We start from the raw sequence: 25,939 nt of genomic DNA on the forward strand, positions 1-25,939 counted from the left end.
AAATGTTTGGTGAATTGAGCCTATCCTCTTGTACCCCAAAGTCATCCCTCCCCAACTTAAGTGATGAAGAAGAACAGGAGTTGGATTCAAACAGCTTCACGGGCTGCTGTAGCAAAAGTGGAGGGGGAAAAAAACAGCTAATGGTAATTTGCAAACCAGCCTGACAGATTGCCAAACCACCCAGTATTTTGGAAAGGATGTTTGTTTGTGAAAGCTGCTTTGAGGGAGGAGAGGAGGGGAGTGTTTGCCGTGTGATATTTTGGGGAGGCATGGATTTAGGGTGCCTGGATGGCAGCATCCCATATCTGTGGCCACTTCCTAAAATCACTGGGGCCAGTCCTCTCTTGCTTTGCTTTCCTATCTGCAAAACTGTGCATCACTGTGCTCAGATGAGTACAGTTATGAAAGAAGAAATGCTTGTTGCTAAGTGTGCTCAGTTTTGAGATCTGGCACTGTTTGTATTGCTCCAAGCAGATAAGCTGTAATGTTAGGCTATAGCTAGGCATGTGTCTTGCCTGGAGATCTTATGCACTAGTAATCTCCTGTTCTCGGTCTAGCCCAGAAGTGGAAATTAATTGTAGATAAATTTCCAGGACAGCCTAAATGGAGGAGAAAGACAGGTGTGAAGAATGGTCTTCTCTTCTTTGATTGTTGTCAGCTTTCTCCCTGCACAGTCCGGGAGGTCTTTTAGCTCCCTGAGAAAAGGGAGAGAGCTGGAGAGTGGGAGGAGGACAAGCTCTGCAAACACAGGGCCTGCATTCTGGAAGGTGTGTGCTTTGCAATTGGTAATTTGCTCCTTTATTGTCTGCAGCATAACAGCAGTGACAGCATTGACTTTGTGTAATGAACAGCTGCTCAGTGCTAGAGTCTGCTCCCGGCGGAGGCTCGCAGGGATGAATAAGGTTTCAGGCTCCTCCTCCGGAGAGGGTGAGAAAGTTCGCGGAACAGAAGATTGCTGCTTGATTGTTGGATATCTCCAAATCTTGAACTGCTGACAGCTGAGAGCTGAACGTGTCACCACGCAAGTCATGTTTAACCTCCAGCAGTTTAGCCAAGGCAGGGTGTTTATGGAATCGAGAGAGAGGTGTTAGTTCCCATCCAAGAAGAAGCCATCTTCTTGTCACTGCAAACGACCATCACAAATTGGCTGAACAAAAAACATTTTCCTCCTGTTGCACTGCCTGAATTTTTAGCTGATCCCSTGCACTGACAAGAGCAGGAGGAGGGAAAGGATAGCTGATGAATTATGGATGCATTAGAGGCAGACCCAAGTTGTAAACTCTCTTGGAGTTTGAAATCACTCGTGTGTGTTATAACTCAAGTTATAACTTCAAATAAACATTTTGTGCTTTGTCCCAAGCAGCTCCCCATGGTGCCTCCTTTCACAGCCCTGCTCATCACTCTCCTTTGCTTTGAAACTATACAGGTTTGATTTTTATAAGCCAGGCGGTTTGTATGCTGAGGTCTCAGCATGGCATGCTTGCTATACTATTGTGGTGTTCCCTGTGCTCCCCTCGCTGCCTCCTGTTGGTTTTATATTGCACTTTATTATAAGCTATTTCCTGCATTTCTGCTGCATCTGGCCAAAGCCTAGCACTGAAACCCTTCTCCAGGAGTGTGACTCTGCGAGGTACCTGTAAGAGTTCTCTATCTCATGATAGGAAAGTAGAAAACTGCATAAAGATTGACAAATCAACTAGAATGAGTTGTTCAAAAAGAATAAAAATTGGGGAATATTTTGAAATATTTTTGCAAATCACCTATTAAGTCTCGTCTCTTGTCCTGAGGTGGCTCCTTGCTGTCTCCCTATGCAAACACAAGCCTGTGCCCAGGGTGACAGTGTGTTCGGGGAGGGAGTGTTAATCTCTCCTCTGTGCACAGAGGATTTCTCTCAGTCTCAGTGCACTATTTAGAGTCATCTGAGAGCAATATTTGGCACCCTGCAGGCATTTTTCCATACAAGACAGTAAAATTAATCCACTTAATTCAGGAGGGCAACAAGTCTGTGACRGGCAGTGGGTGATGGTAGGTTTTGATAGGAATTCATAGCTTCTGCCTTGGGCTGTGCAAAGCTTTGGCCTAGAACAGCTTTGCTACTAGGAGAAATGGAACAGAGGTGGGGTGGGGGCAGGAAAGCTCAAGCCTCAAGTTTTAAATAGCAGCACTGTGAAAGCTTTTAGTATCGTAGAATGGGCAGCATGGTGCAGATGTGTTCAGTGACCTGTTTTGTTCGGGCAGTGTAAGATGTCTTGGAAGCAGCAGCTCTTTTTCTCTTTGGTTCTGACAATATTCCCTCTTGACCTGAAATTATTTTAATGGCAATGGAGACAAAAAACTCAAATTGGTTTTGCTCTTTGATGTTTTCCAGACTCCACTGAGTKGAGGCTTTCCTGTATAGCTTAGTACAGTCCTTGGGAGCTCTTCAAACCAAAACAAACCCCATTCTTAGCAGTTAACCTGTGATCCATCCTATCCAACCAGCCTATTCAGATAGGAAGTGAAAGATGTCCTTTAAAGGATGCTGAGTTTAAAGAGGAGCTTGATTAGTAGGCTTGCTCTGACAGTCCCACAGGGAAATACAAAGCTGGAGAGAGCTGTGTTGTGTGTGCAAGAGATATATGGGGCATTCATCCATGCATGCACCGAGGAACGTAATGGAAAAGCAGAAGTGTTTATTTTTGTAATACAATTTCAATAATAATCAGTGACAAACAGGCTTGGCAGCTGGGCTAATGTGTTTTCCCAGTAGCTTTTCAAGGCTGAAACCAGAGTTTTGGCTGAGGGAGGAGAAAGCAGCAATGAGTGTTYGAGCTACAGATCTACATGGCTATTGCTGATCTTAGTATTGCGTTAGGTTGTCAGAGCCACTGAGACCTTGAGGTATGCCCTTGGATTTGACTGCTGGGACGCCACAATACCAGTTCTCCCTTGGTCCTCTTCAGAGTGAGTACTGAGCTGACGGGTAGCTCACTGTGAATTTTTGGGGGTAGCCAGCTGGGTTTCTGCTGGCTGGCTGCCTGGCCAAGCAGAGTTGCTTGCCCTTCCCCTTCCAGTACCTCCAGGGTGTGGGGCAGGGGTAGCACACAGAGCTCTTACAGGGCCGTTCAGGGGTGAGGGGTAGTGAAGCACYACGGTCCTTCCTCAGCCGGGAAGAGAAGGCTGGCTCTGAGAAAAGGCTCTGAGAAAAGGTGACGCTAAAGGTAGTGGCTCTTCATGGTGGCTCTGCCAGACTGGAAGATTTCAGTGATGGTCTGACTGCTCTGGAGACCATTTCAGAGCAAGAGCTTGGGCAGTTTGTAAGAATGCCTCTCTTAGAGACAGACAGCACTAGTAGGCAGCTGTTGAGGGAGCAGGAGATGTGATCTCAGGTGTAGGACAAGCATGATCACGCGAAGTCACGTGCCTTTGGGTGGGGGCCATGCCCCTGAGTGTACCARCTGGGTGTTTAAGTAAGGTTTGAAGAGCGGTGCTTTCTCTTTTCCTCTGCTCTAAGCTTGGAAAGCCACTTGGAAATCTGGCAAGGAATATATCGCCATCTGGCTGGTGGCATTTTTCAGCTTTCAGGTTTTTTTTTCTCTCTTTCCCCTCCTCTCCCCAGCATACTGTAGAAAAGAACAGCTTTCTACACACAGAAGTATCTCGTCTGTGTCCTACCCAACAGGTACACAAACAGCCTGTGGTGTCAGATAAGGAAGCTTTCTCCTGTGGTACGTTGGAAATCTGTGCAAAGTCCCAGTTAWTTCTCGCTCCAAGAACCAGCAAAAAGGCTGGGGGGGGGGCACCTGGAGAGAGACCTTGGAATGGGGAAGAACATGGGTCCAGGGTCCCTCCAGACCCCACCTCATGCTCCATGGGAGGGCTCAGGGCTGGGAGTATGTGTTCACCTGCAAGACAGCAGGATTTCAGGCCTGCGTTTGCGTTTTAAAGGAGTAGCAGTCCCTCACCTGGCTCCTTTGCACCCCTGTGCCAGGCTGCTTCGCACAGCTGACCTCATGGGGACTTGCTGGGTTGTCTGGTGTTTTCCCAGCCTGGCGGCCTGTTAGTGTGAGCAGTCTTGCCTTCCGTGCAATGGCTGTGGCAAAAGCCTTTTCCTTTGCTTCTGGTGCTTTCTAATGTGTGTGTTTGTTTATTTTTTTTTCCCCCTTCCTAAATTTTGGCTAGGCAGTTGTTTCTCCTTTGCCTTTCCTTCTCTAATGTTGCCTCATCCCTCTCCACCCTATGGGAGAGAAGGGGTCAAGGCCTTAAATGAGCGAGGCATGGGGCAGTCCCACCTGTCTGGCCATGTCTCACTGAGGTCCCTGTGCTCAGTTGTTTTACAGGACTAACGATTGCGTGTGGATTTTAGTGCTTTGTTGAACTGGTGTTGGAGTTAGATGAAAGCTGCTATTCGAAAGAGCCTTGCATTTCTCTGATCCTTCAGCTTACATGCCTATTCTGGAAGGTCTCATGCCTGTTTTTACATTAAGCCTATTTTCTGTCACAGGAGTTGTCAGGCCCAGCCTTGATACCACAGTTAAGAGCAGCTGGCCCTTTGATCTGCTCAGTGATGGTGTCTGAATCCATAGTTTATTGTTTCTTTTTGTCCCTGTTTTACTCCCTCAGTTGTCCTGCTGCAGCTGGAAGTGCAGACGTGGGACTGAGCAGCAGACGAGAGGGGCTGTTAAAGCCGAGGAAAAGCACTTGCTGCTACTCGCTTTCCGCTGCTTTCCCCTGCGGGTCCCGGTAATCGGGAACATCTCTGTCTGTGTAGAACTCGGCTCTGATGCTCCTCCTCCCAAGCTGCTTTTACACTGAGTAACTCCACCATTGCTGGAAAATGGTGAACCGTATTTGGGGCTAGCTTAAACCAACCAAAGTCACCATCGGGCGCAGCAGGGTGGCCAAACGCTGGCTGCTGATGTGCTCTGGCAGGACCTGTTCCGGTTTCCTTGCATTTCACTGTAGGGTAATTGYACCACTGGGCTGTTGGGCTGAAAGTACCTCCTGACTTCTGTACGGCAGGCTTGAATTAGGTGAARAGCTAAGATAACTGAGTGTAGCAAAGTCCTGGATGCAGTGTGCTGTAAGCATGAGAAGAGGTCGTCATGTGGCTGTTTCCACCAGGCCCTGCTTGTAATGTAGTTGTTCACTGGGAAGGACGATGCTCAACTTGGCTGAAATCACTCCTCTCTTCCTTCGTGCTCCATGGCAGCTCTTTATGCTGGTGTTTGCGTAGGGCTGGCCTCGCAGTGTAACGTGCTGTCCAGCCATTACCCCAGGTAGGAGAACTGCGATGCTCCTCGGTCTCTGCTTCCATCTGCTGGACAAGCACAGGCTCCTGCTTTCTCCCTTTTTTTACCTTGGTGCTACAGGGGTTTTACCAGCTTCTTTTCAACCGTGCTCATGTAATCCCCCAGATGGGGGGGATTACCCACCCCTTACCCGAGTGGACTGCAAGAAAGCCTCAGTGGAGATCCTGCTTCCCATGATGAGACTGTCTGCTGTTGTGAACTGCAGTGAGCCTGGCGGTGGGCTGAGCACAGCGCGTTCAGCAGCAGTGCTGCAGCRTGTAACTTCTGCCGTGCAGACAGATGTGCACGCCAAGGCATCTCTTTTTTTCACAAATAAAATCTGTATGAGTAATGTTGCCTGCATACCCCCAAAACAGCTAAGGGAAGGTGCACTGAAACTGGGCAAGGAAGACGTGATGGTTTCCTTGGGTATCTTCCTCAGCATTTGACAGTCATGGATGTGGGCACATCCTAGGCTGGGGACTACATTCAGACCTTTATATCTAATAGTCCTGGTAAATGTATTCTTCATGAGCTTGTCTGAACTTATTTGTTTTGAACTCTGCAGCATCCTGAGGCAGTGAGTTTGTGTACTGTGAAAAAAGCTTCTGCTTTTTATTTGTTTTAGACTTACTGCCAAAACCTTTCTTTACTGTGTCATGGGAACACCTGGAGCAGGCTTAAGAACTACTTGCACTACCTGACTGTTCTACAGTTTATTCCTCTCTTTGTGAGGACAACAAGAACGTCCCTCAAAGTTGCACACCTCTGGGAGAACTGAAAGAATAGTGTTGCTACTGTTGAAGGTCATGAACAGTCTGGTCTTCTCAAGATGCTCCAGTTGTTTTCATCTGGCAGCAGAAATCTGTCCACAGCAAAGGCATTTTCTTAACCTTCCCTTAACCTCTGCTYGGTAATGGGATAGAGACAGACTGAAGGTTTGTTTCAAGCAAAAAATCCCCATCCCTTTCTCAAGAGCAAGAAATTGTGCAATGCAGTCTATAGATCTTCCTGTAAATGCTGCTTGATTTAAATGTTGACTATTAATCTGTGCACATGTAAGCTAAATAGTACTCACTCCTCCAGATGCTTAGTGTCTGATGTAGTCTTTGTGCCATAGCATGATGGCCTGGACACAGAGGACTGACCTCTTTTTGTTGCAGTATACAATATAGTGTCTGGATATCTGAATTTCTTCAGCCAAGTTACCAGATTCTTTTTGTAACTGTTATAATGCCTTGGAGAAGTATGTGTTGTGTCCTGAGTGGTTGCTCCGTTGGAGGACAGTGATGTGTTTATTCATTTAATTAACAAGCATCTATTTAGCAATAGTCATTGAAGACTCTGGATTGAAACCCTGCTTATGTTCCATACGTAGATCTCGATTTTCTACTAAGTCTTAATTTCTTAATTCTTAATTTCTATTAGTGCTGGTAGAATTTGAACAAATTTTTCAGACACCCTTTTGTTTATTGGTTTAGTAAAAATACTGTAGTCATGTAAAAACAAGACCTGCTTTTCTCCTCCAACTAGGAGTGAGCTGTTAATACATGCGAGAATACCTGGGGAAGCACAGRCACAATGCTTGGATTTTGTGTTCTGCATCCTTGTGGGGATCTTGGAAAATCCTTTTCTGGCTCCCTTCTAGTTTCAGACTTTCTTTGCTAAGCAAAGAGCATCTAGAAAATTTGATCTTGTGCTAGTTAAGGGAATACTTTGTTAATTAGGTGAGTCTTTGAGATGAAGTTTGCCTGAGTTTGCTCAAGTTAGACTGGAATCTGCAGGGGGATTCCTGCAGGTGTGGGTGTGCTCAGCTCCAGCAGCTTGACCCATGGTAAAGAAAAGCCCCAGCACTCTTCATCAGGATATTTGAGCTTTGGAAAAGGTGCAGAGTGCCGTCACGTACAGCAGGGCTCCGGGTCCTCCTCTGGAGGTATCACAGTGGGGCGTCACAGATGTGATAGCAGGACGAGACCAGGTCCCGGGCAGCCGCAGTAGCTGGCCGTAGGCCTGGAGTCCCAGTCTCAGCTCTGACAGAGCCGGTGAGTTGCTCCCTTCTCCTGGAGTTTCTACAGCAAACTCTACTGCATGCCAGGGCTTGACAGTGGGAGCAACCGTAATCAAAGGTGACACTGGCCTCACCAGTTGAATGAAATGCAAGAGGATGCAGAAATAGTTTTCCTCTAAATAAAGAAATGTCCGTTTGTCCGTGTTCTGAGATGACTTGCTCTTTTTCGATGGTAAGGGTATTTCCCTTTCCACTAAAGGTGTCCCAGATGGTGCTTTTCTAAGGACTTTCCATTTTGAAAGAACAGATTTTTCTTTTTGTTTCTGGCGTTAGGTTCTCAGCCAGCAGCAGGAGATGTCACCATCGTGGCTGCTCCGGAGAACACAACGGTGGTGGCAGGGGAGAGTGCGGTGATGGAGTGCATGGCGTCCGCCAATCCCACMCCCTTTGTCTCCTGGATACGACAGGGTGAGTGTGATGGACAGAATTCTCCTTTTCTTGTCAAGAGAAACCTGTGAACATATTGTTTTTAAAATATATTAAAAGGAGCAAAAATATATCTGATGAGAAGGGTGCTTTTTACATCAGTTCCTAACTACAGAAGTAGTGTCACAGTGGCCTGGGTGTCCTTGCTAAAGTAGAATCAGTAATTAAATCTAGAATGGTACAAAGCACACAGTTCACTTCATAGCTGTTTAACCTGTGAAATATATGCAGTTCTAGCGTCTGRATGCCTTTTGAGCTAAGTTAGTTGTACTCATATTATATAAGCTTGAAAGGTGACGTTTGTGAGACGAGGTCAGGTCTATGCCACACCTCTGGTGACTCAGAGAGGTTAGTGGGGATTCTGTGAATTCTACCACTACACTGGAGAAAACTTGTGTTATCTTGCAGGATTATAGAACATGATAAGATCTGTTAATTATTACAGAGGCTTTGAGTTGGGAGTTGCTGTGAGGTTTTTGTTTTAAAATCTTACTATGGTCAGATTTCCCCTCCCCACCTCAGAAAATGGGATGATGGAGAAGGCTTTTTTAGGTCTTGTCAGAGGTGTACAAATGACCAGACTGGCATGCATTTTTCAGGGGCTGATGGCCTAAGTTATGAGTGTCACTTTGTGCAGTGTCACATCCATCAGATGTTTCAGAGACTCAGATAGTAGATGTTCTCTTCTCAGGAACTGCTTCTACTTCCCGAAAGGCGCTCAGTCATTTTCATAAATCTGTGTCATGATTTGAGACTTTACTTTCCCCTATAACCATTTATTGTAGTTGGTCTTCAGCCCAGACTTGTCCACAGGCAGTGATTTTAGTGTATACAAATAGTTCCCCTTCACTTCAGAAAAGGAGCAAAAAAATCTCAGAGGACACAACTTTGGAAAGCAAATCAGGGAGGGTTAAATGTTCTGGCAGAAATGTTTCTGTCTTATCTTGGGTACTTCAAACTTAGTTAGAAATATCCAGCTTTCACATGCTGAATCATTTATTCATTGCTATGCTGAGAGCTGATAATGCTCAGAGGAGATATAATCAGAGTCAGTCAACACTGTGAAGGGGGCTTTTTGGAGGGTGGTGGTGTTGGATAGTGGAACAGTTTCTTACATGCAACAATACATGATGATAATTTTATTTCAAAGTGTTTGCTTGGTGCCCTCTGCTTTCCAGTGTGGACTCTTCAGATTAGAAAGAATGGGACTATGCTAGCAATTATCCAGGTTACACAAGTGTGCTCCTTAATGTAATTTTGGAAAGAAGCAGGCTGATTTACTGGGCGATAAGTCATGTAAGTAACACCGAGGAGTATAGTTCTGGGTTGCCAGTTTGGTTCTTGCCAACCTCAGTGGTGTCAGCTAATTGCTACCATCTGGAGCCAGATTTTCAAACTGCTCTTGTGCAAGTGTGGTGCACAGATCTCTCTTCCTCCTTTGAATGCACATCCATTGAACTGTGAACTGTGAGGCCATCTGAAGACCCCTGAAATCAGTGGAAGGGGCAGAGAGTTTAATCTTGGCTGTGTTCCCTGCTGATGGTGCTAAGTAGGTGCATATGCTCACAGTGGAGGCTGAGAGCTTGCGCCTGTCTGAAGGTAGCCTGTGCTGAATCTTTGAGAGGCAAAGGCAAGCGAGTCTGAAAGATGCCCATCCTTCTGCAGGTGGAGGGGGTCAAGGTCCCGTGTTGTGCAGGTACTGCACACTTAGGGTGGCTCTCCCAGCCCTTCTAACTTGTGCCAGAGCTGGTAATGAATTCCTGACCTCCCAGTCTTGCCCTTCTTTGGCTAGACCATGTTTGCCTGCTCTCTGTCCCCAGCTCTTAGCTTTGCCCCCCCATACTCATCATCTCAGAAAAATTCAAACTTGCTCTGTACCAGCACGAGGGTCCCTGTTTTTCTCTATATCAGAGCAATGCTGGGTAAGAAACGTGCAGCAACCAGCCTAGTGGCTTGTCCATGACGTGCTCAAGTGCCCRGGGCTCTTTGAAATTGTAGAAAGCCATCTCTGTTCCTGGCCAGGGGATTTGAGCTGCCCTTTCCTCCTTCCCTGATCAGCAGTGCTGAGCATCCAGCCAGGAGAATGACATTACCCTTCCAGGTGAGTGGGAAGTGAGTGGCTCAAGCGCACATCTCTGACTGAAACACCTGAGCCCCAAGTGTGTTCCTAACTGCTTTTATGGCTGGAAAAATTGAGAGTGTTGGTCGTCATTTGGAGCTGGGCCCTCAGTACATKTCTGTCTTCTCCAAGAGCTGTCTTTGCTGAGGTATTTCCTTCAGAGGGCACAACAGTGTCCTGTAGGCCAGCTGCTCTCTAGAGTGTATGTTGTCTACCCATGGATGCCAGTGGGTGCTTTTCACACCTTCCTCTGCCCCAAAGGAAAGGCTTATGCAGAAAGTCCACCTTTTACAATCCATGTTGGGGATAACAAAAAACATYAGGTATATTTGAGTCTACTTCCAGGACCCAGGCAAGGGTGGAGAGAAGGAGCCCTGGGTTCTCAGAGCTGCTGCTGATTCCGTGCTCTCACTGAGGTTTTCATTAATGCGTACGAGGGCAGGAGGCACACGTGTTTGTGCGTGAGGCTCAGCAGGCAGACCCAGCAGCCTTTTGCAAAGAACATGTTAGTGTAGCTTTCCCTTGAGTGTCCTTTTCCTAGAGGGTCTTGTTCCAGGCACACCCTAAGAATTAGAGACTGCTTTGATCCAAAMTAGAGTTTTTTTAGTTATTACAGGYTAAGCTAAACCTTGGAGCAATTTTGGCTTTGGCTAATCTGCACTCAGTCAAGCACTAAGGGGTGTCCCAGCAGAAATCCTCCTCTGGGCTGGGGTTTGGGTTGTAGGGTCCCCTCTGCTCCCCAGCTGTGATTCCTGGGTCTGGGTGGGTATGTTTTTTGCAAGCCCTTGCCAAGGGGCAGCTTGGGAGCTGCCTCCCACATTTGTGCATGTTTTTTTCCCCCACAGATGGAAAGCCTGTTTCCACGGATGTGATTGTGCTGGGCCGGACAAACCTCCTCATTCCTTCCAGCCAGCCACACCACTCGGGGGTGTATGTTTGCCGTGCTAACAAACCCCAGACCAGGCAATTTGTTACAGCTGCAGCTGAGCTCCGGGTCCTTGGTGAGTAGAGAGCAGGATAAACACCCCACAGTTACCTGGCTAGCATTTCTACATGGATTACCTGGATTGACGTCCRGAAGCTCTACAAGAAGTTGCGTATGTGGCACATGCTGGATCAGAAGAGAGCACAGTTAGAGCCATGGGGGCCTTGTCGGGGGTAGTTCTTGGTGGGATTGTCGCCTTTTTTAATTTGGGGGTTAGTTCCTTTTATTTACTGAATCTTACTATTCCTTGTTCGTGTTCTCCCAGGTTTCCCCATGAAAATCAGCAATTATCTTTCAGCATTGTGAAAGCCATAAGGGAGAACAGCCTAGGATCAGGGAATGTAGCACATGGTTAATACAGAATTTATTTTTCTTTTTGGACAGAGTCTAAATTAAGCCTCTAGAGTTTGCCTGGCAAATCTTATCTTGTAAGCAAAGCTGCTACTGAATAAAACATAGCACAAGATGGAGAGGAGAAGGGATTTGCTCTGCCTTTTTTTTTTCTCCTTTCTTTTTCTTTTTTCCTTTCTTCTTTCTGCATTAATTTCTCCCCTCTCTTTCCAGCTATGCCCAGTATCTCCCAGGCTCCTGAAACTATCTCACGTACTCGAGCCAGCACAGCCCGATTTGTCTGCAAGGCAGAGGGTGAGCCGGCCCCAACCATTCACTGGCTGAAGAAYGGCGAGGCCATCCTCTCCAACGGGCGAGTGAAGGTCCAGAGCAGCGGGAGCCTTGTGATCAACCAGATTGGGCTGGAGGATGCTGGCTACTATCAGTGCGTGGCTGAGAACAGCCTGGGCATGGCTTGTGCCACTGCCAAGCTCTCGGTGATTGTGCGGGAGGGTTTACCCAGTGCTCCCAAAAGGGTGTCAGCTGTCTCCCTCTCCAGCACCACAGTCCTTGTGTCCTGGGAGCGTCCRGAGTACAACAGCGAGCAGATCATTGGCTTCTCCTTACATTACCAGCGGGCTGTGGGTAGGTGTTATCTGCTTGTGCAACAGGGCTGTCRCAGTTAGGGGTGTGACGATAAGGAGAAAAGCATATGCGCTGCTGGTGCTGGGCAAAGAATGCCCTTCCAAAAACAGGAGGTCTGCCCTGTGCTTAGTACTGTGCTTTTTGCAACAGCTGGAGTTGCTACGTCCTGTTCTTATCACGGTCTTAGCAGAGCTGTACTTGAGGTAAAGAATGGGATGTGTTAGTCTGGATAGTCCAGGCTATTGTAGCTTGATGTTTGCAACACCTCCTCAGAGAACCACTCACATATTCCTGTTTCCGTTCAAAGAGAGTTGGAAAAGTTTTAATGCATCCAGATGATTTGGAAAACAATCCAGGGTGTCTTCTAAATTGTGTTTTCACCCCTTTCTGGAAGCTCAGTTCTTGTAGCAGAGTAGGACTCTTTTTATGTAAAGTAGATTCCTATAACTGAAGGAAGCCGAGATTTTTTAGCTTTGTTTGCCCGATTCTCTGCATTTGCTTCCTGATACCTTCCCTCTGCATGGTCCCTGACCCTGGCAGAGCTTAGATACATGGAGAAGTCATTGCAGATACAAGACACAGRGCATCTAGTAGATCACAGGAACTCTTGAATTATTTTCCCAGCCAGTGTCAAATGTGAACAAATTCCAGTTAATTTAGTCCATATTATTGCAGGTAGAAGAATTTGAATATTGAATATTTCTGCCTGAAGAGCTCATGTAAGAGATGGGATTTGCGCAGATGCTGCAGTAATTGGGAGATGACATGGTGATTTTGAAGGTGGTCAGTGTGGACTTTGTGATTGAAGTGATTTTGCAGGGAGTGTTTTGGCAGTTCACTGACCTGCTGATCAGTGTTTCCTTGGCTCTAGGAACAGATAATGTGGAGTACCAGTTTGCTGTCAATAACGATACTACTGAACTGCAAGTCAAGGATCTAGAGCCCAATACCAACTATGTCTTCTACGTGGTYGCGTATTCTCAGCTTGGAGCAAGCCGGACATCCTCTTCTATAACCGTTCAGACCCTGGAGGATGGTGCGTTGAATTAGACGGGTACTGGTATCTGAAAAATGTTCTTATCCTGTTTCATGATGTACGTTGAATGGAGAACATGGAGAACAGTATCAGCAGCTCCTAGAATCCTGTGCTCGCTGCTCCTGTGGCTTCTTACTACCATAAGCCCTCAAAAAAAAAAAAAAAATTGTAGCAGAATATCAGAAAAGTAAAAGATTACCCTGGTCTGATCATCAGCTTGGGTGATGAAGAGTTTGAAGATGACCTTGCTGAGACTGGGACACAGGAGAATCCTGCAGGAACTGTAGTCAGCTTCTCTGGGTTTTCCCCTAGCTAATACAATATTGCTCCAGACTTGACTCTGGGCCAACTCGATTTAAACTCAGAGGAAAGACATCTATTGCAATTTGTAGGTGTGGGATCAAGCTTAAAGTTGAGCCCCTCAAGAGTCAGTAGTTTGTATTGATTTTTATCTTTTATCATGTGGCATTTTGTGAGCAATGCAAGCAGAGTCCCTGAAGGACAGCTGCCCAACAGGGCAGGGCAYGTACAGGGAACAGCAAACTGCAGGACAGTGGCACAAAGACAGTTTTGTCAGACCTGGAGCCGGCTCCTGCTATGCTGCAGGATGCGTTATGTGCTTTTATTATTCCTGATGTAGTGACCTGTGTGATCCCTTGTGTACGTGTCTGAAGCCTATAAAGCTGGTTTGTAAGCATGAAAGCTGCCTGCAGCACAGATCTGACCCTTGAGGGAACAGGGATTCCCAAACGGAGGTCTGAATCTGTGAGCCATTTCCCTTAGTGTCTTACTGACGTTACACTATACTGCAGGCCCATTAGCCTAGTACTAATGTGCCCGCTTCGTAGTTACACTGGGTCACTTTTTAAATATTGCTGGATAATTCTTCAAAGACTTTGGCATTCTCAAGTCAATGTGAGAGTCCTTATTCCAGTGATAGGCAGTGAGGGTAGGAGAAGGGTGAGCTGTTGGATTTAAGCCCAGGCTATTTCATGAACTGGGGCAGCAGTGGATCCTGGTTTGCAGTACATTGATCCTAGATCCCCCCCACACTCTTCCCACCACAATGACTCCAGTTCTCTGACTGTTGAATTTGATGGAGCTGACCAGTAGTTTCAAAACTCTTTGAGGGGAGGCCAGACACTTAGATTTTGCTTCCCTAGGGAGTAGGTTAGTAGCACAAGTGAGGTGTGYTCTGCCAGCAACCTTTAATCAGGCCTGCTCAACGTGGGCACCCTGTTTTCTTGCCTCTGCAGAAGCCTCGCTGATGCTCTGAGCTGTTGAAAAGTTGTGGGACATTGGTTCCCCCAAGACAACATCTCACCTGCAACTTGGCAGGGTCGAGACCAGCCAGTGGCCTCCAGCCAAGCGAAAGAGCTGGCAGGAACATGCTCAAGCCTTGCCCCAGTCTTTGCTGACTTCCTGTTGTTGCTTCTGCCCAGTTCCTAGCGCTGCCCCTCAGCTGTCCCTGTCGAGCATGACTCCTGGTGACATCCGTGTGACATGGCTGCCTCCTCCGCCAGAGCTGAGTAATGGCAAGATAACGAAGTACAAGATTGACTACTGCACCCTCAAGGAAGGTGARGGAAACACCATTTGGAGGGGACTGACGTCTTCTGCTTTGGCAATGTCCACAGCATGTTGGGTTGAGGGAAAGAGGTTCAAGGCTGAAAATAGCAGGACTCCTTTTCACCCAGGCCAGGAGAATGGTTGTTCCTTAGTCTGGCTATATTGTCAGTAGTCACGGAGGTGTTGGTCCCTTCTTCGTCAAAAGTTGGCCTCTTTCTGTGGTGGACTGAGCCTGTGTCCCCAGGGGACTGGTCTGATACTTGTGTGTTTGTGCTACCCCATGAATACCTGTCCCACAAGAACAACGCTGTGGTGATATCTGCACTGTTTGGTGGGGGGAAGAACTTCATGCTGATGGGAAGGAAGGGCAAATACTTTTGACTCCTTTTTAATTGAAATCTAATCAAGGTTATCCTGGTGTAAAACGAGAAAGTATCCTGGCAAAGCTGTGTTGCTTTATTGCCGAGCTTTATCTGGTTTATTTGTGCTGTCAGACACTCTAAGAAGCCTTCAGCAGGGATGGTAACGTTTCCTTGTGCTGAATGCAGTCATTTTGATTCCATGTGTGCTTGCTTTGCAAATCCTTCTGGGTATTCACTCTTAAAACCATCAAAGCTCTGCAGCTTATCACCTCCCAGGCTCATGCATCTTACTAAGAGAAGGATGAGGAATGTGATGAAGTGCTGGACATGTTCCCATGCATTTGATCTGGATTAGTATTCTGCACTGTGACTTCTGGTTCTTGTTTTCTCACTCTGAGACTGCATGTGGCTCTGTGGCACCATAAAACTCTGGAAACTTTTGCAGTCCAGGGACTGAACATTCAGCAGTTCAGTGTTACATACCAGGGGCAGCAGTCTCAGCTGAGCTGACACCACATGAAGCACAAAGCAAGACTTCTGTATTCATGATACAGTGATACAAATCTCCAGCAAGCCTGACCATATCTGTTACAGTGAAAATCTCGAGCCATTCTCAGTTTAAATTTCTTGTTACCTCCCTTATGAACATGGATGGGCTGAAAAGTGAGCAATAAAACCATAGTCTGGCTTGGGTGAAGGTGTGAATTTTGCAGAAAGCATGGCTGCTAGACACAGTTGTGGTTCAAATTAAGGTGGTGAATTAAATGCAGAGATGAGAAACTGGAATCTGCCATCAACTGTGCTCCTGTTCTGCCATCATGTCATCAGCAAGGTTTCTAAGAGCTCCCCCTCCAGGCAGGCTCTGGGCTGAAGGTGTCCTGTAGTTTTGAAAGTAATGAAAGGGGTTGTCAATCAGGGTGTCAGTTTTGCCCCATTTTTAGTTCTAGCTTTTCCTGGTGGCATGAGGTTGCATTGGGCAAAACTAAGCCAGCCCAGGGCCTGTGGACCACAGGGGAGTTGCAGGAGTTTGTGTGGCTGCTTGGGTGTATTTCACTTTGACCGAGACAAACATATTTTCACTGGTGTCGCCTTGRTTCCAGCAGATCAGATCACCTCCATTGAAGTGGGTGGAAATGAGACACAAATCACTCTCTACTCGCTGCATCCCAACAAAGTGTACAAAGTGCGCATTGCAGCCAGCACCAGCATGGGCTATGGGACCCCTTCGGAGTGGACCCAGCATCGGACTCCTGACAGGGATAACCAGACACATGGTAGGAAGCTGGGAATTGCCTGGGATTCAAGGAGGAGAGTGCACAACTGAGGCTGGATCAGAGAGAATTTGCTTTCATGAGGGAATTGTAACTATTGTTTTTCATTAGACCAGATGACCACCATTAGCTTTCTGTTCAAACTTCCCCTGTACGTCTTGCTGGTTGCGTGGGTGATGGGTCCTGGTCCTTCTTCCCTCTCTATGCAGCTGGAAAGCCATAAACCCTAAAAAAATCCACAAACGTTGTGACATTTAGGAATGAATAGACAGTTTTGACAAACAGAGCTGAAGCAACTCAGCTTCAAGCAGTAGTTAAAAACAGCAGCAATTCAGAATACTTGGAGAAACTGCCACTGTGACTTCATGTCATTGGTTTTTTCTGTGTTGCCCTGGTGGTGGGGCTACAGGAGAGTGTCACTGCACCATTCTGTCAGACAGCAGAGATGTCCTGTTTGCAGAATTGTCTCTCCTCGTACCTGTCCCTCACTTCCAGGGACAGGGAGGGTGCAGTAGTGCAAGGAAATGGAGGTACATGGCTGAGCATTTTTATCTTCTTCTATTCTAGTACCATTTGCTCCTACGGAACTAAAAGTCCGAGCGAAGATGGAGTCTCTCCTGATAACATGGCAACCCCCAGCCAACCACGCCCAGATATCAGGCTACAAACTCTACTACCGGGAAGTGGGCACAGAGGAGTCCAGTGATGAAAACACTTTAGATGGTGCTGAAGATGACAGCTGGGACGTAGGGCCCATAAAGCTAAAGAAGAAAGTGAAGCAATACGAACTGACTCGACTAGGTTAGCTGTTACGTCTCCTTTTTAGCAATGGTCAAGGAAACCCAGGGTCTGTCCTTTGTATTGTGCAGCAGWCTCAGGACAGACTTCCAAGAGGCTCAGAGTTATCTACTTGGCTGCAGTCAGGGTTTGATCAGGACTGTATGAGCTGAGTGTCCCTCCTTTTCAGGAGCACCCAAAGCCATTTCCAGAGTAGGCCTTATGGGTCATGTTCTTAAAAGAGCTTATGCTCAAGGCAGTGTAGCAGGGATTGTATTTTTAACAGAGGACTACTAATACAAGTAGTACTAATTACTAACATAACAACTTATTATTACTAAATACCAATATGTGATTTGAACCAATTAGTATATTGTATTGTGTCAGTATGAGAGTGCTTAGATTAAAATCCCTAGTCAGCACAATGATCTCTCCTTGCCTGTGTATTTCTAGGAAGCTCCACAATTGAGTACTATTTGAAATATCTCCCTATTAAAATTCAGTGACAGATTAATTCACAGCATACTGATTTTTGGGTCTGTAATCTCCTCCACCTAAGGGAAAATGGCAGAAGAAAGTGAGTACTCATGGCTGGAGAAAAACTTTGCAACTTTGCAGATCCACCTGCCTGGCTGAGGTGCATTTAGTGTTTCCTGTAAGGAGTTACGTTTGTAATATACAGCATATGTGTTATGCATGGCATAAAGTTCAGTGTGCAGCACCTGGAAAGACAGTTTGTGTCATCRCTGGGTAGGTTGCTAATTCACAAGTCATGTTGCAGCCATCCTGCTATTGAGAGGGTGTTAACGGTTGCGAGTTTCTCTGAAGAATTTAGGTCTGTAATTATTGTGCTGAGGAAACCACATGTGAACATCATCACATGCTGCTCTAACCACTGGCAAATCAGTTAGCAGAGGGACTTGGGAGTGGGTTGAATTGGTTCCAAATGCTCTGGCACAGCGATGTGGAGAAGACTGCTTGTTCTTCTGTAATTACTTCCTTAAATTTAGGCATCCATCAAGACATGATGGTTTCCTTATGATCTGCCTGGTGTATATCAGGTATCACTGTGTCAGGAAAAGAGTCTCGGGTTTCTTCCAGCCCTGGATGTTCTCTTTTCTCCACCTTGCTCTGTTGAATGACATGCTTCTGTATGCATACAGTGAAGGAAGGGGTCAGGAATCGGGCTGTGCTGTGGAAGCCAAGGAGTCTGGACATGAAGCAAGTGGGAGASTGGTTGGGATTTAGAAGCATTTGGATTCATGGAAGGGAATTCCCAGTGCAGGTGCTTACATCTGCCTAGGAGTCTTGTACGCAGAGTGGGTGGGAATCTCAGAAAAGATTGGCAGACCTAACATGATCTGCACTGTGGCACGTGGCAGGTGGGAATCAGCTGAGTGGGATCATCCATGATCCCAGCTCTTGGATGTCTGCCTGTGACTCACGGCAATGGAAACCTCTCTTAAGATCCCTGTATAAGAAGACWATTTCTTGGGATTATCTCTTGATATCAGAGGGGGAGTTGCACAGGGTGAAGGGTGCTCTCTGGCAGGAGAGGCAGATTTGCCCATGATGAGCACTGGAGGGGTGTCACAGCCGAAACTACAAATTGGGTGAAGAGATTGAAGAGATAAGATATCAAGAAATCCCAGGAGCAGGCACTGGGCATACGAGGCTGTAGCTCAGACTTGGTTGTATTCTGTGTCACTGTAAACAAATCTCCCACTTGGAGATGCTGTGCTGTTGCAGTGCAGACAGTCACTAAAAGCRCCTTGGTCTCTACATCTCTGCAGTGTGAGTGAAGCGGGCACGCTGTCCCTTGTCATGGCTTGATTTGGGCGGCAGCCTGTGTGACAGAACTCCTGTCCCACTGCTTGTTCCTGGGGAACATGATTTACATTTCCTGATCTTTATATTTTTTTCCTGTGTTTTTTTTTCTTCCCCCAAGAGCCCTGCAGGGAACAGGAGAAGGYCCTCTAAGGAAGACATGCCCCCCTTTCTGGGGCATGTCTCAGCTGGGTGGGTATGCAGAAAGCAGCTTTACACACAGTTGCTCTTTACGTATAGCAATAGTACAGCTGTTACACCAGCTCTGCACACATTTCCCTGCCTTCGTTTCCCCAAGATAACAAGATGYGTTTTGGGCTGCACTTAGGGCCTATGGGCTGGTCCAGTGTAAGGTTCTTGTTTCGTCTTCTCTTGCACTGGCTTGTTCTGCTGTTAAATGATACCAACTTTGTCAGTCACCTCTGTCCGGCAGATATCCTCTTCCTCAACCTTCTCCGTACCCCTAACATCTGTCATCTTGATTTTGCCTTTGATAATGTCCTAGCTCTTTCCATTTGAGCCATCTGAAGTAGAAGACTTTCTCTCATGCTCTTACTAACCTCTARAGCATACCTGTATCTCCTTAGTTGAAAAGTCATTAGTGAAATTACTAATGACACTTCTTGTATCTAGTCTGGGAGTTACATGCTGAAATCTTGTCAGAGATGTGGGCAGCTGTTCAAAGGCACATAAGAGATGCAGCAATTTCATGATCCTGTGACAGCAAAAGGAAGCTATCCTGAATCACCATGAGTGCTTATCACTGAGAAATTCTCACTGACTTCCATTTGGGTTCTAGCAATTAGTCTCTGTAATGAGGTGCAACWACTAGGGCCATAATTTACATGAAAAACAGTCAGAAGCTGATCCTGTCTCCACACTAACATGAAGGAAGAGTGCATTCCTCTGGGAGTGCTCCTTGGAGATCAGGGTATTTTCCCATTTATGGGAAAGTATAGCATCTAGTTCACATGAACATCTTGAAAACTGAATGAAACAGTGTTTTTAGCATGCTGGGATATGTGTCACTTATCCAGTCATCCAGATTAGTGATTTGAAATGATCTGGACTAGATTATTCTGCTTATATTTAATGTATGATGGAATGCCATGAAATAACATCTGTTTTCATGCTGCCTCGACAGCTTGATAGAATTTCACATCTGCATATTCTAAGAACTTGAACATCTGGATCTGTGTATAAAAAGTGAAGTCAAACCTCTGACGGAGAAATCCAAAATTCCTTTATTTTCAGAATATGAGTCACTTGGTCATGTGGCAGAGCTGCTGTGACTTCATGTGCAAGTAGCTGCTGTATCGATCCTACCCCAAATTACCTGTACATCCTGAAAATTACCTGCACATCCAGGGCCCACCAGTGTCTGATAGAAATTTATAACTGTGTTTTGGGGATTTAGTCTGCTTGCTGATTCCTGGAGATCAGCTGGTACTGCATGGCACAAGGTGCAAACGAGGGCTATTGTACATCCTTAAAGCCTCCTGCACTTAGAACAGCTGGAAACTACACTGGATGGTCTTCTGATCTTATCCATACAAGTGATATGTAAATGATGAACACCCACAYCGAGTCACAAGTGTCTATGTGCTTTACAGTACTGAGAACCTGGCTGAGGAGCAGGGCCTTTCCTGTGGATGGCAATTCAAGTGGGATTTCAACTCGGCTGGGATGCACTGCAGAGATCTCTCAATGTCTCAGGCTGGTCTCTTGCTGCTCTGTCGAGATGGAGGACTTGTTCCTTTCCCTTCGCTCTCTAAAGTGAGCTGACCACAGCTGCATCACATCTGCGAGCACTTCCTCCCTGCTTGGATCACATCATCTGTGATCAGCTTGTGTCCTAGTGAAGCCCAGAGAAAGGCTCAGGCAGGATCTTGGAGTGTCTGTGCTGGCGACAGACAGGCTATGGGGCTCTCTGTTCCACCAAACCCATGGTCCAAGCCATATGGAAGTTGAGCRCTTTTTGGCCTCTTCTCCCTTGTATGGATTTGAGGAGGTTTTCTGTGGCTGAAGAGTGTGAAATACAGATCAGCAAGCAGCTGTCCTGCAGCAGGACAGCAKTCAGGCTGCCTTGGTGGTAGACAAAATTGTTTGATTTTAGGATTCTTTCAGGGAGAAAAATGTGGCTGAACTGTTTTTATATTCTGAGTGTGAACATGTGTTGTAGAGCAGTGAGAGTCTTTGGTAATTGGTACCATTAGCCTCTGGGAGTATAATCAGTGTGGTAATAATAAAATTGGCATCAATAAGAAAGGCTTTGTGCTGCTTATGTTGTCTGGCAGAGGGAGCAGTGATCTATTAGGGCAGGGAATGAACAGGCACGTCCCAAATTAACAAACTTAATCAACGCATTGCAGCCAAGGCAACCAAAAACAGTCTGGACTGCTCTCCCTGAGCTTCTGGATGGGCTGGCTGCCAAAGAGAGAAGCTGGCGACTCTCTTATCTAAGAACTTTGGATCTCACAAGTTTGTTTCCTCCATTAAATACCTCCATGAAAAGAAGACTCAGATGTTTCTTGACACAAGGAAGGAGTATTTCAGCTGATGAAAGGCAGAAAGAAAGAAGGAAGTGAATTTTGAAACAACCAGAGCCCTGGTAGTAAGCATGGCGCTCTGTCCTGCAGCTCCATTTGGGTGAAAGCGTGATACTGCCTATAGAGTGTGTGGCTGTCTGAGAAGGGTGTGTATCAAGGATCCTCCAGTTTCTGGTGTGGGAGTTACGTGCACCGTTGCTTTTCTAATTGCAAATCAAGAACCCCTATTTGCTGTGGAGGCAAAATAGCAAAAGCTCCTGGTGACTTAAATAACAGGGGATATAAGGGCTTGCTGGAAGGAAGATCCTCACAGCAATTAATAAATCAGAAAGGCCTTTGGATATGAGAGGTACTACATCATTTTGGAGAGAGGAGAGGATGTCCTCACTCAACAACAATAAACAMCACAGTGTGTCCACTTGCACCAGGGAGAGAGGAGTCACCGTGTGTAGGTTTCTTTAGTAGTCTGAGGCAGAGAAAGATCAGAACAACCTGAGGGGATGTTCCACAGGCTGTGAYGCTGAGTAACCCTTGGTAGCTGTGGGCAAGTCCATTTGCTACAGCTAAGTTTCAGCCATTGTAAAAGGGGCAGACAGACCTAGGAGGTAGTTGTGGGGATGAGCAAGCCAGTGTTTGAGTGGGAGAGGCCTGAAAATGGAAGGGAAGGACCTGATATGTTTTAACAAATGCAACTCTGTTTAAAGCAACTCAGCTTTCTTGGATGGTGAGAAAAGCTGGTCAGATCTAAGAAAAGTTGTCTAACTAGGGTGGGTGGTAACCCTTCCCTCTTCCCCTGCCAAAACCCACCGCCATCAACAGACCAACCCTGGATGATTTTTTTTTCTTTCCTCCAAGCTCCTGGGAAACTCTATGAGGTGAAGCTGGTAGCATTTAATAAGCATGAAGATGGCTACGCAGCAGTTTGGAAAGGCAAAACAGAAAAGGCACCTGTGACAGCAGTAGGTGAGAAATGTTCTTTATTTGTTGTTTGTCTCTTCTGTTTGGTGTGTGGCTTCAAAGGAAGTCTAAAGCTAAAGTTACAGAGGAAGGGCTTCAAGAGATGCATTACTAAAATGAGGAAGAAATACAAGGGAATATAGGGGAACTCCCTGTGACAATCGCTGTAAATCACATTAGAGGAATTAACTTGGGAAGGATGGAAGGGAGCAAAATATCCCCGTCTTGTCCAGAGTTTGGATAGGCTTCACCATATTGTCTCTGGCGCTGTTAGTGGCTCAGTGATGGTCTTGAAAATAGCCAAATGACCTGGGTTTCATCTGTGACATTATAAAGACCCCAGAACATAGATTAGCGGCATGCCACATCTCACAGTATTATAAAGAAGTTAAAGCTCTGAAGACCCAGGCTCCATTCGCCACTCTGCCAGTCTGATGAACAGTCTTGGCMCTTCCTTACCCTGGTGTAAGCCTGATGAGTGTGTAACTTTGAAACTGGCCTTTGCTCCATAGCAGTACACYACCAGCCCAGTGTGTGGATCTTTGTAACACACACACACACACCACATAGATCCCACAGATGAGGAAAAACATGCTCTTCAGACCACCGCATACACTGACAGGCTAAGTAGGGTGTCCAAGCTTTAACGGGAGGCCTGCATATTTGTGCAAGCTTCATAAGCTAGGCCTGTTTTCTTCCCTGTTTTCTGCATATGGCAGCTGTCCCTTGCCTTCCTGTGCCGTATATGTCTCCACATCTCTCTTCTGTTCTGCAGATCCCCCAGTGCAGAAGGGTCCTCCACTGCCTCCGGTCCAAGTCTATGCAGAGTCCAACAGCTCAACTTCCATATGGCTCAGGTGGAAGAAGCCTGACTTCACCACAGTAAAGATTGTCAACTACACTGTGCGCTTCAGCCCATGGGGCCTGAAAAATGCCTCTCTTGTTACATACTACACAAGGTAAAGTGGTATGCTAAGGGTTCATCTGCCAAAGATCAYCCATGTCATGAATAAACACAAAGCAGGAGAAACCTGGAGGGAAGGCCTGTTGTTGAGCCTGCTTCTGAGCATTTCACATGCTGCAATGTCTGTCTTGGACTTGATCACAGATACATTCAGAGCTAGAAAAATGTGGCACTGGGACTTCCACAGTAGGGAATTGTCCATAACTTAAATACTAAAGGGTCATWTACTGGGTAGTCTCTGCATTTTTTCTGCTCTGGCTGGACCTTGCCTGCTGTTTTCCCTTTTAATAGTGAAGCTAGCAGATGCAACTATGGCCAATCTCAAAGCATTCATGATTTGTGAGATGATCTTCACAAGTTTGGCTGAAAAATTGCAAGAATTTAAGCAGTAATAATAATTTGGGAATATACTTCAAATCTGGCTTCCCATGCAGGTTTTCAGCCTGTAATCAAGCTGTATTTTGAAGCTTTTCTCTGCAAGCACATGATAGTTGGTCCTAGAGGCTACTTGGCTCTKTAACGGGGAGTTGAGTGTTCTTGCATTCACATGACTGCAGGAGATGGAGCTTTAAGTGAAGCATCAAATACCATAAGAGTAAAGATAACCTCTTACAGTGCTTCAGGTAAAGTGCTAAGGTGGCAGTGGGTGGGAGAACTTGCGAGTATTCATGGCCTTGTGAATGCATCCTCTTTTGGCAGCTCCGATGAAGACATCCTCATTAGTGGGTTGAAGCCCTACACCAGGTATGAGTTTGCTGTGCAGTCCAACGGTGTTGGCATCGATGGACCCTTTGGCAGTGTGGTGGAGCGRTTCACCCTTCCAGACCGTAAGTATTTGAGGATTGAATCCTCATTTCTTCTGGCTTTCCCTGAATCTCTCCTAACTTAATTCTGAATGGTGTGGCGACCTCTGGCCACCTGATATACCTGTGTACATAAAAGGCTGAGAGCCTCTRTGGGTCCCAGTGTTTCTCTCAAGCTCATTGAAGGAGTGCTTGAAGGAGTAAGCAGAGAGGAACATGCAAAGAGAATTGGGGCAATAATTTCTGTAAGGTTCCTTCTGGATTCTTTCAGAGAAATCCTGCTCACTAGAGAGAGCTGATGGTGTGTTGCTTAAWCACTGAGGCCTCTCCAGTGTCCAAACAAGTGTGTCTTGCCCAGCCTAGCTTTCCAGGAAGACCTCCACCTCCTAGCTTCAGGCCTGGTGAGGGCTGGCAGGCAGAGGTGATCCTGGGAGCTGCAGTGGTTTAACTTCTTGTTATATAGCAGCTCATCYTGTATTTGGCTTCACAGAACAGCAGTGATTGTCTTTGAAGGAATTATGTGCCCTGCTTTCCTTAGCTGGGGCCTGGGACGAGTTGCGGTGCAAGCAGGTCTTTGAGAGAGATGGAAAGGAAACCACAAGGAGGGGATATGGGCGAGGAATGTTCTCTCAAAAGTGAACAACATTGCACAACATCAAACTGAGTGACGTGGCTTCATCAGCGCTGTCATGCTTCCCTTGGCTAGCTGGCCAAGATACTCATGTCATCTCCTGTGTTGGGCTCAGCGCTCTCCCCTCTGCGCTCTTTGCAGTGGATTTGGATGGAATGTGTAGCCACCCAGGTCACTCTTCATTTCATGCTTGCAGACACGGCTGTGGCACCACTGAAAAGGATTCACAGCAGGCAGAGCAGTCATTGTGCCCTGTGTGTTGAATGCTTTCCTCCTCATTTCTACTGTTCACACCAAGTCTTTACCTGTATTTGCCAGGTCCTTCAACTCCTCCGTCTGACCTGCGGCTGCACCCGCTCAACCCCTATGCTGTCCAGGTGCACTGGTGTCCCCCTGCTGAGCCCAATGGCATCATYGTGGAGTACCTCATCCTGTACAATGCCAACAACACGCAGCCCGATGACATGTGGACCTTACTGACACGTGAAGGTGAGCCTCCCAGGAATGCTCTAAYCTGAGCAAATACTTGTCTTCAGTCTCCTCAGCTCAGATGTTAGAGACAGCGGAGACCTGTCTGAGAAGCTTTGTTTGAAGCAGACAGCCTCAGTGGCTTATCACAGGGGCAGACACTCAAAGAACTGGGCTTAATGGGCCCTGACTCCTGGTAGATGGAATCATAGTTAAATTGGTCAAGGCTTTAAAATGTATTTTGATTAGCCATAAAAGTTAGTGTTTCTCTATCTTTGGCTTTGATTTTGGCCTCCCTTTGAGCACATACAAATATACATTCAAGGAGCTTGTGCTGCCACCTTTCTAGTGGTTTGCACTGGGCCTTGCTCCTGGTCATAGAGGAGAGTCCATGAGCATGGCTGCTGTGAGATAGGAAACCATACATGTCTGGGGTTGAAACAGCCACTATCATCCTGCAGATGTCCTGTGGATACAGGCTGCCAGCCAGTAATTCCTAGGAGAACATATGCCAGGAGCACCACATGTAGCCTTGTATCAGCTCTTTAAGCAGAAAATTCATTAACTTCTRAGGGGTGTATGAATTATCTCTTAGAGCACATGGCATAAAATCTGTCACTTCTGAGGATCCAACAGAACTCCACCGCTGCTTTGCTGCAACCCTCTGAATAAACTTGAAACTGCATGTACTTGCTTTTGATCAGGAAATATCTTCAGCACTGAAGTGCATGGCCTGGAGAGTGATACCAGATACTACTTCAAGATGGGAGCAAAGACAGTTGTGGGATCCGGGCCCTATTCAAACGTTAAGGATGTGCACACCCTCCGGGAGAAGCTGTCTGGTAGGAGTTTCCCCTTTGTCCTGGGTGGGGGAAAGTAAGT

The 25,939-nt window shown here is 46.5% G+C and overlaps 1 protein-coding gene across 2 annotated transcripts in view; it reads left to right on the forward strand.

The window, feature by feature from the left end:
- IGDCC4 (immunoglobulin superfamily DCC subclass member 4) overlaps positions 1-25,939 on the forward strand; it is a 106,970-nt gene that overhangs the window by 64,363 nt on the left and 16,668 nt on the right. The window contains exons 5-16 of one of the 2 annotated variants that reach the window (XM_085308582.1): positions 7,612-7,746; positions 10,729-10,884; positions 11,433-11,843; positions 12,715-12,879; positions 14,322-14,459; positions 15,911-16,084; positions 16,649-16,882; positions 22,090-22,197; positions 22,967-23,150; positions 23,855-23,982; positions 24,908-25,078; positions 25,762-25,899. In XM_085308582.1, the coding sequence (XP_085164708.1) occupies positions 7,612-7,746; positions 10,729-10,884; positions 11,433-11,843; positions 12,715-12,879; positions 14,322-14,459; positions 15,911-16,084; positions 16,649-16,882; positions 22,090-22,197; positions 22,967-23,150; positions 23,855-23,982; positions 24,908-25,078; positions 25,762-25,899 (2,142 nt within the window). The remainder of the gene's footprint in view (positions 1-7,611; positions 7,747-10,728; positions 10,885-11,432; positions 11,844-12,714; positions 12,880-14,321; positions 14,460-15,910; positions 16,085-16,648; positions 16,883-22,089; positions 22,198-22,966; positions 23,151-23,854; positions 23,983-24,907; positions 25,079-25,761; positions 25,900-25,939) is intronic. The other variant, XM_085308583.1, reaches the window with a different exon arrangement.

This window comes from Rhea americana, unplaced genomic scaffold (genome assembly GCF_003343005.1).
Source record: "Rhea americana isolate MKP2758 unplaced genomic scaffold, rheAme1 scaffold_28, whole genome shotgun sequence".
NCBI lineage: Eukaryota > Metazoa > Chordata > Aves > Rheiformes > Rheidae > Rhea > Rhea americana.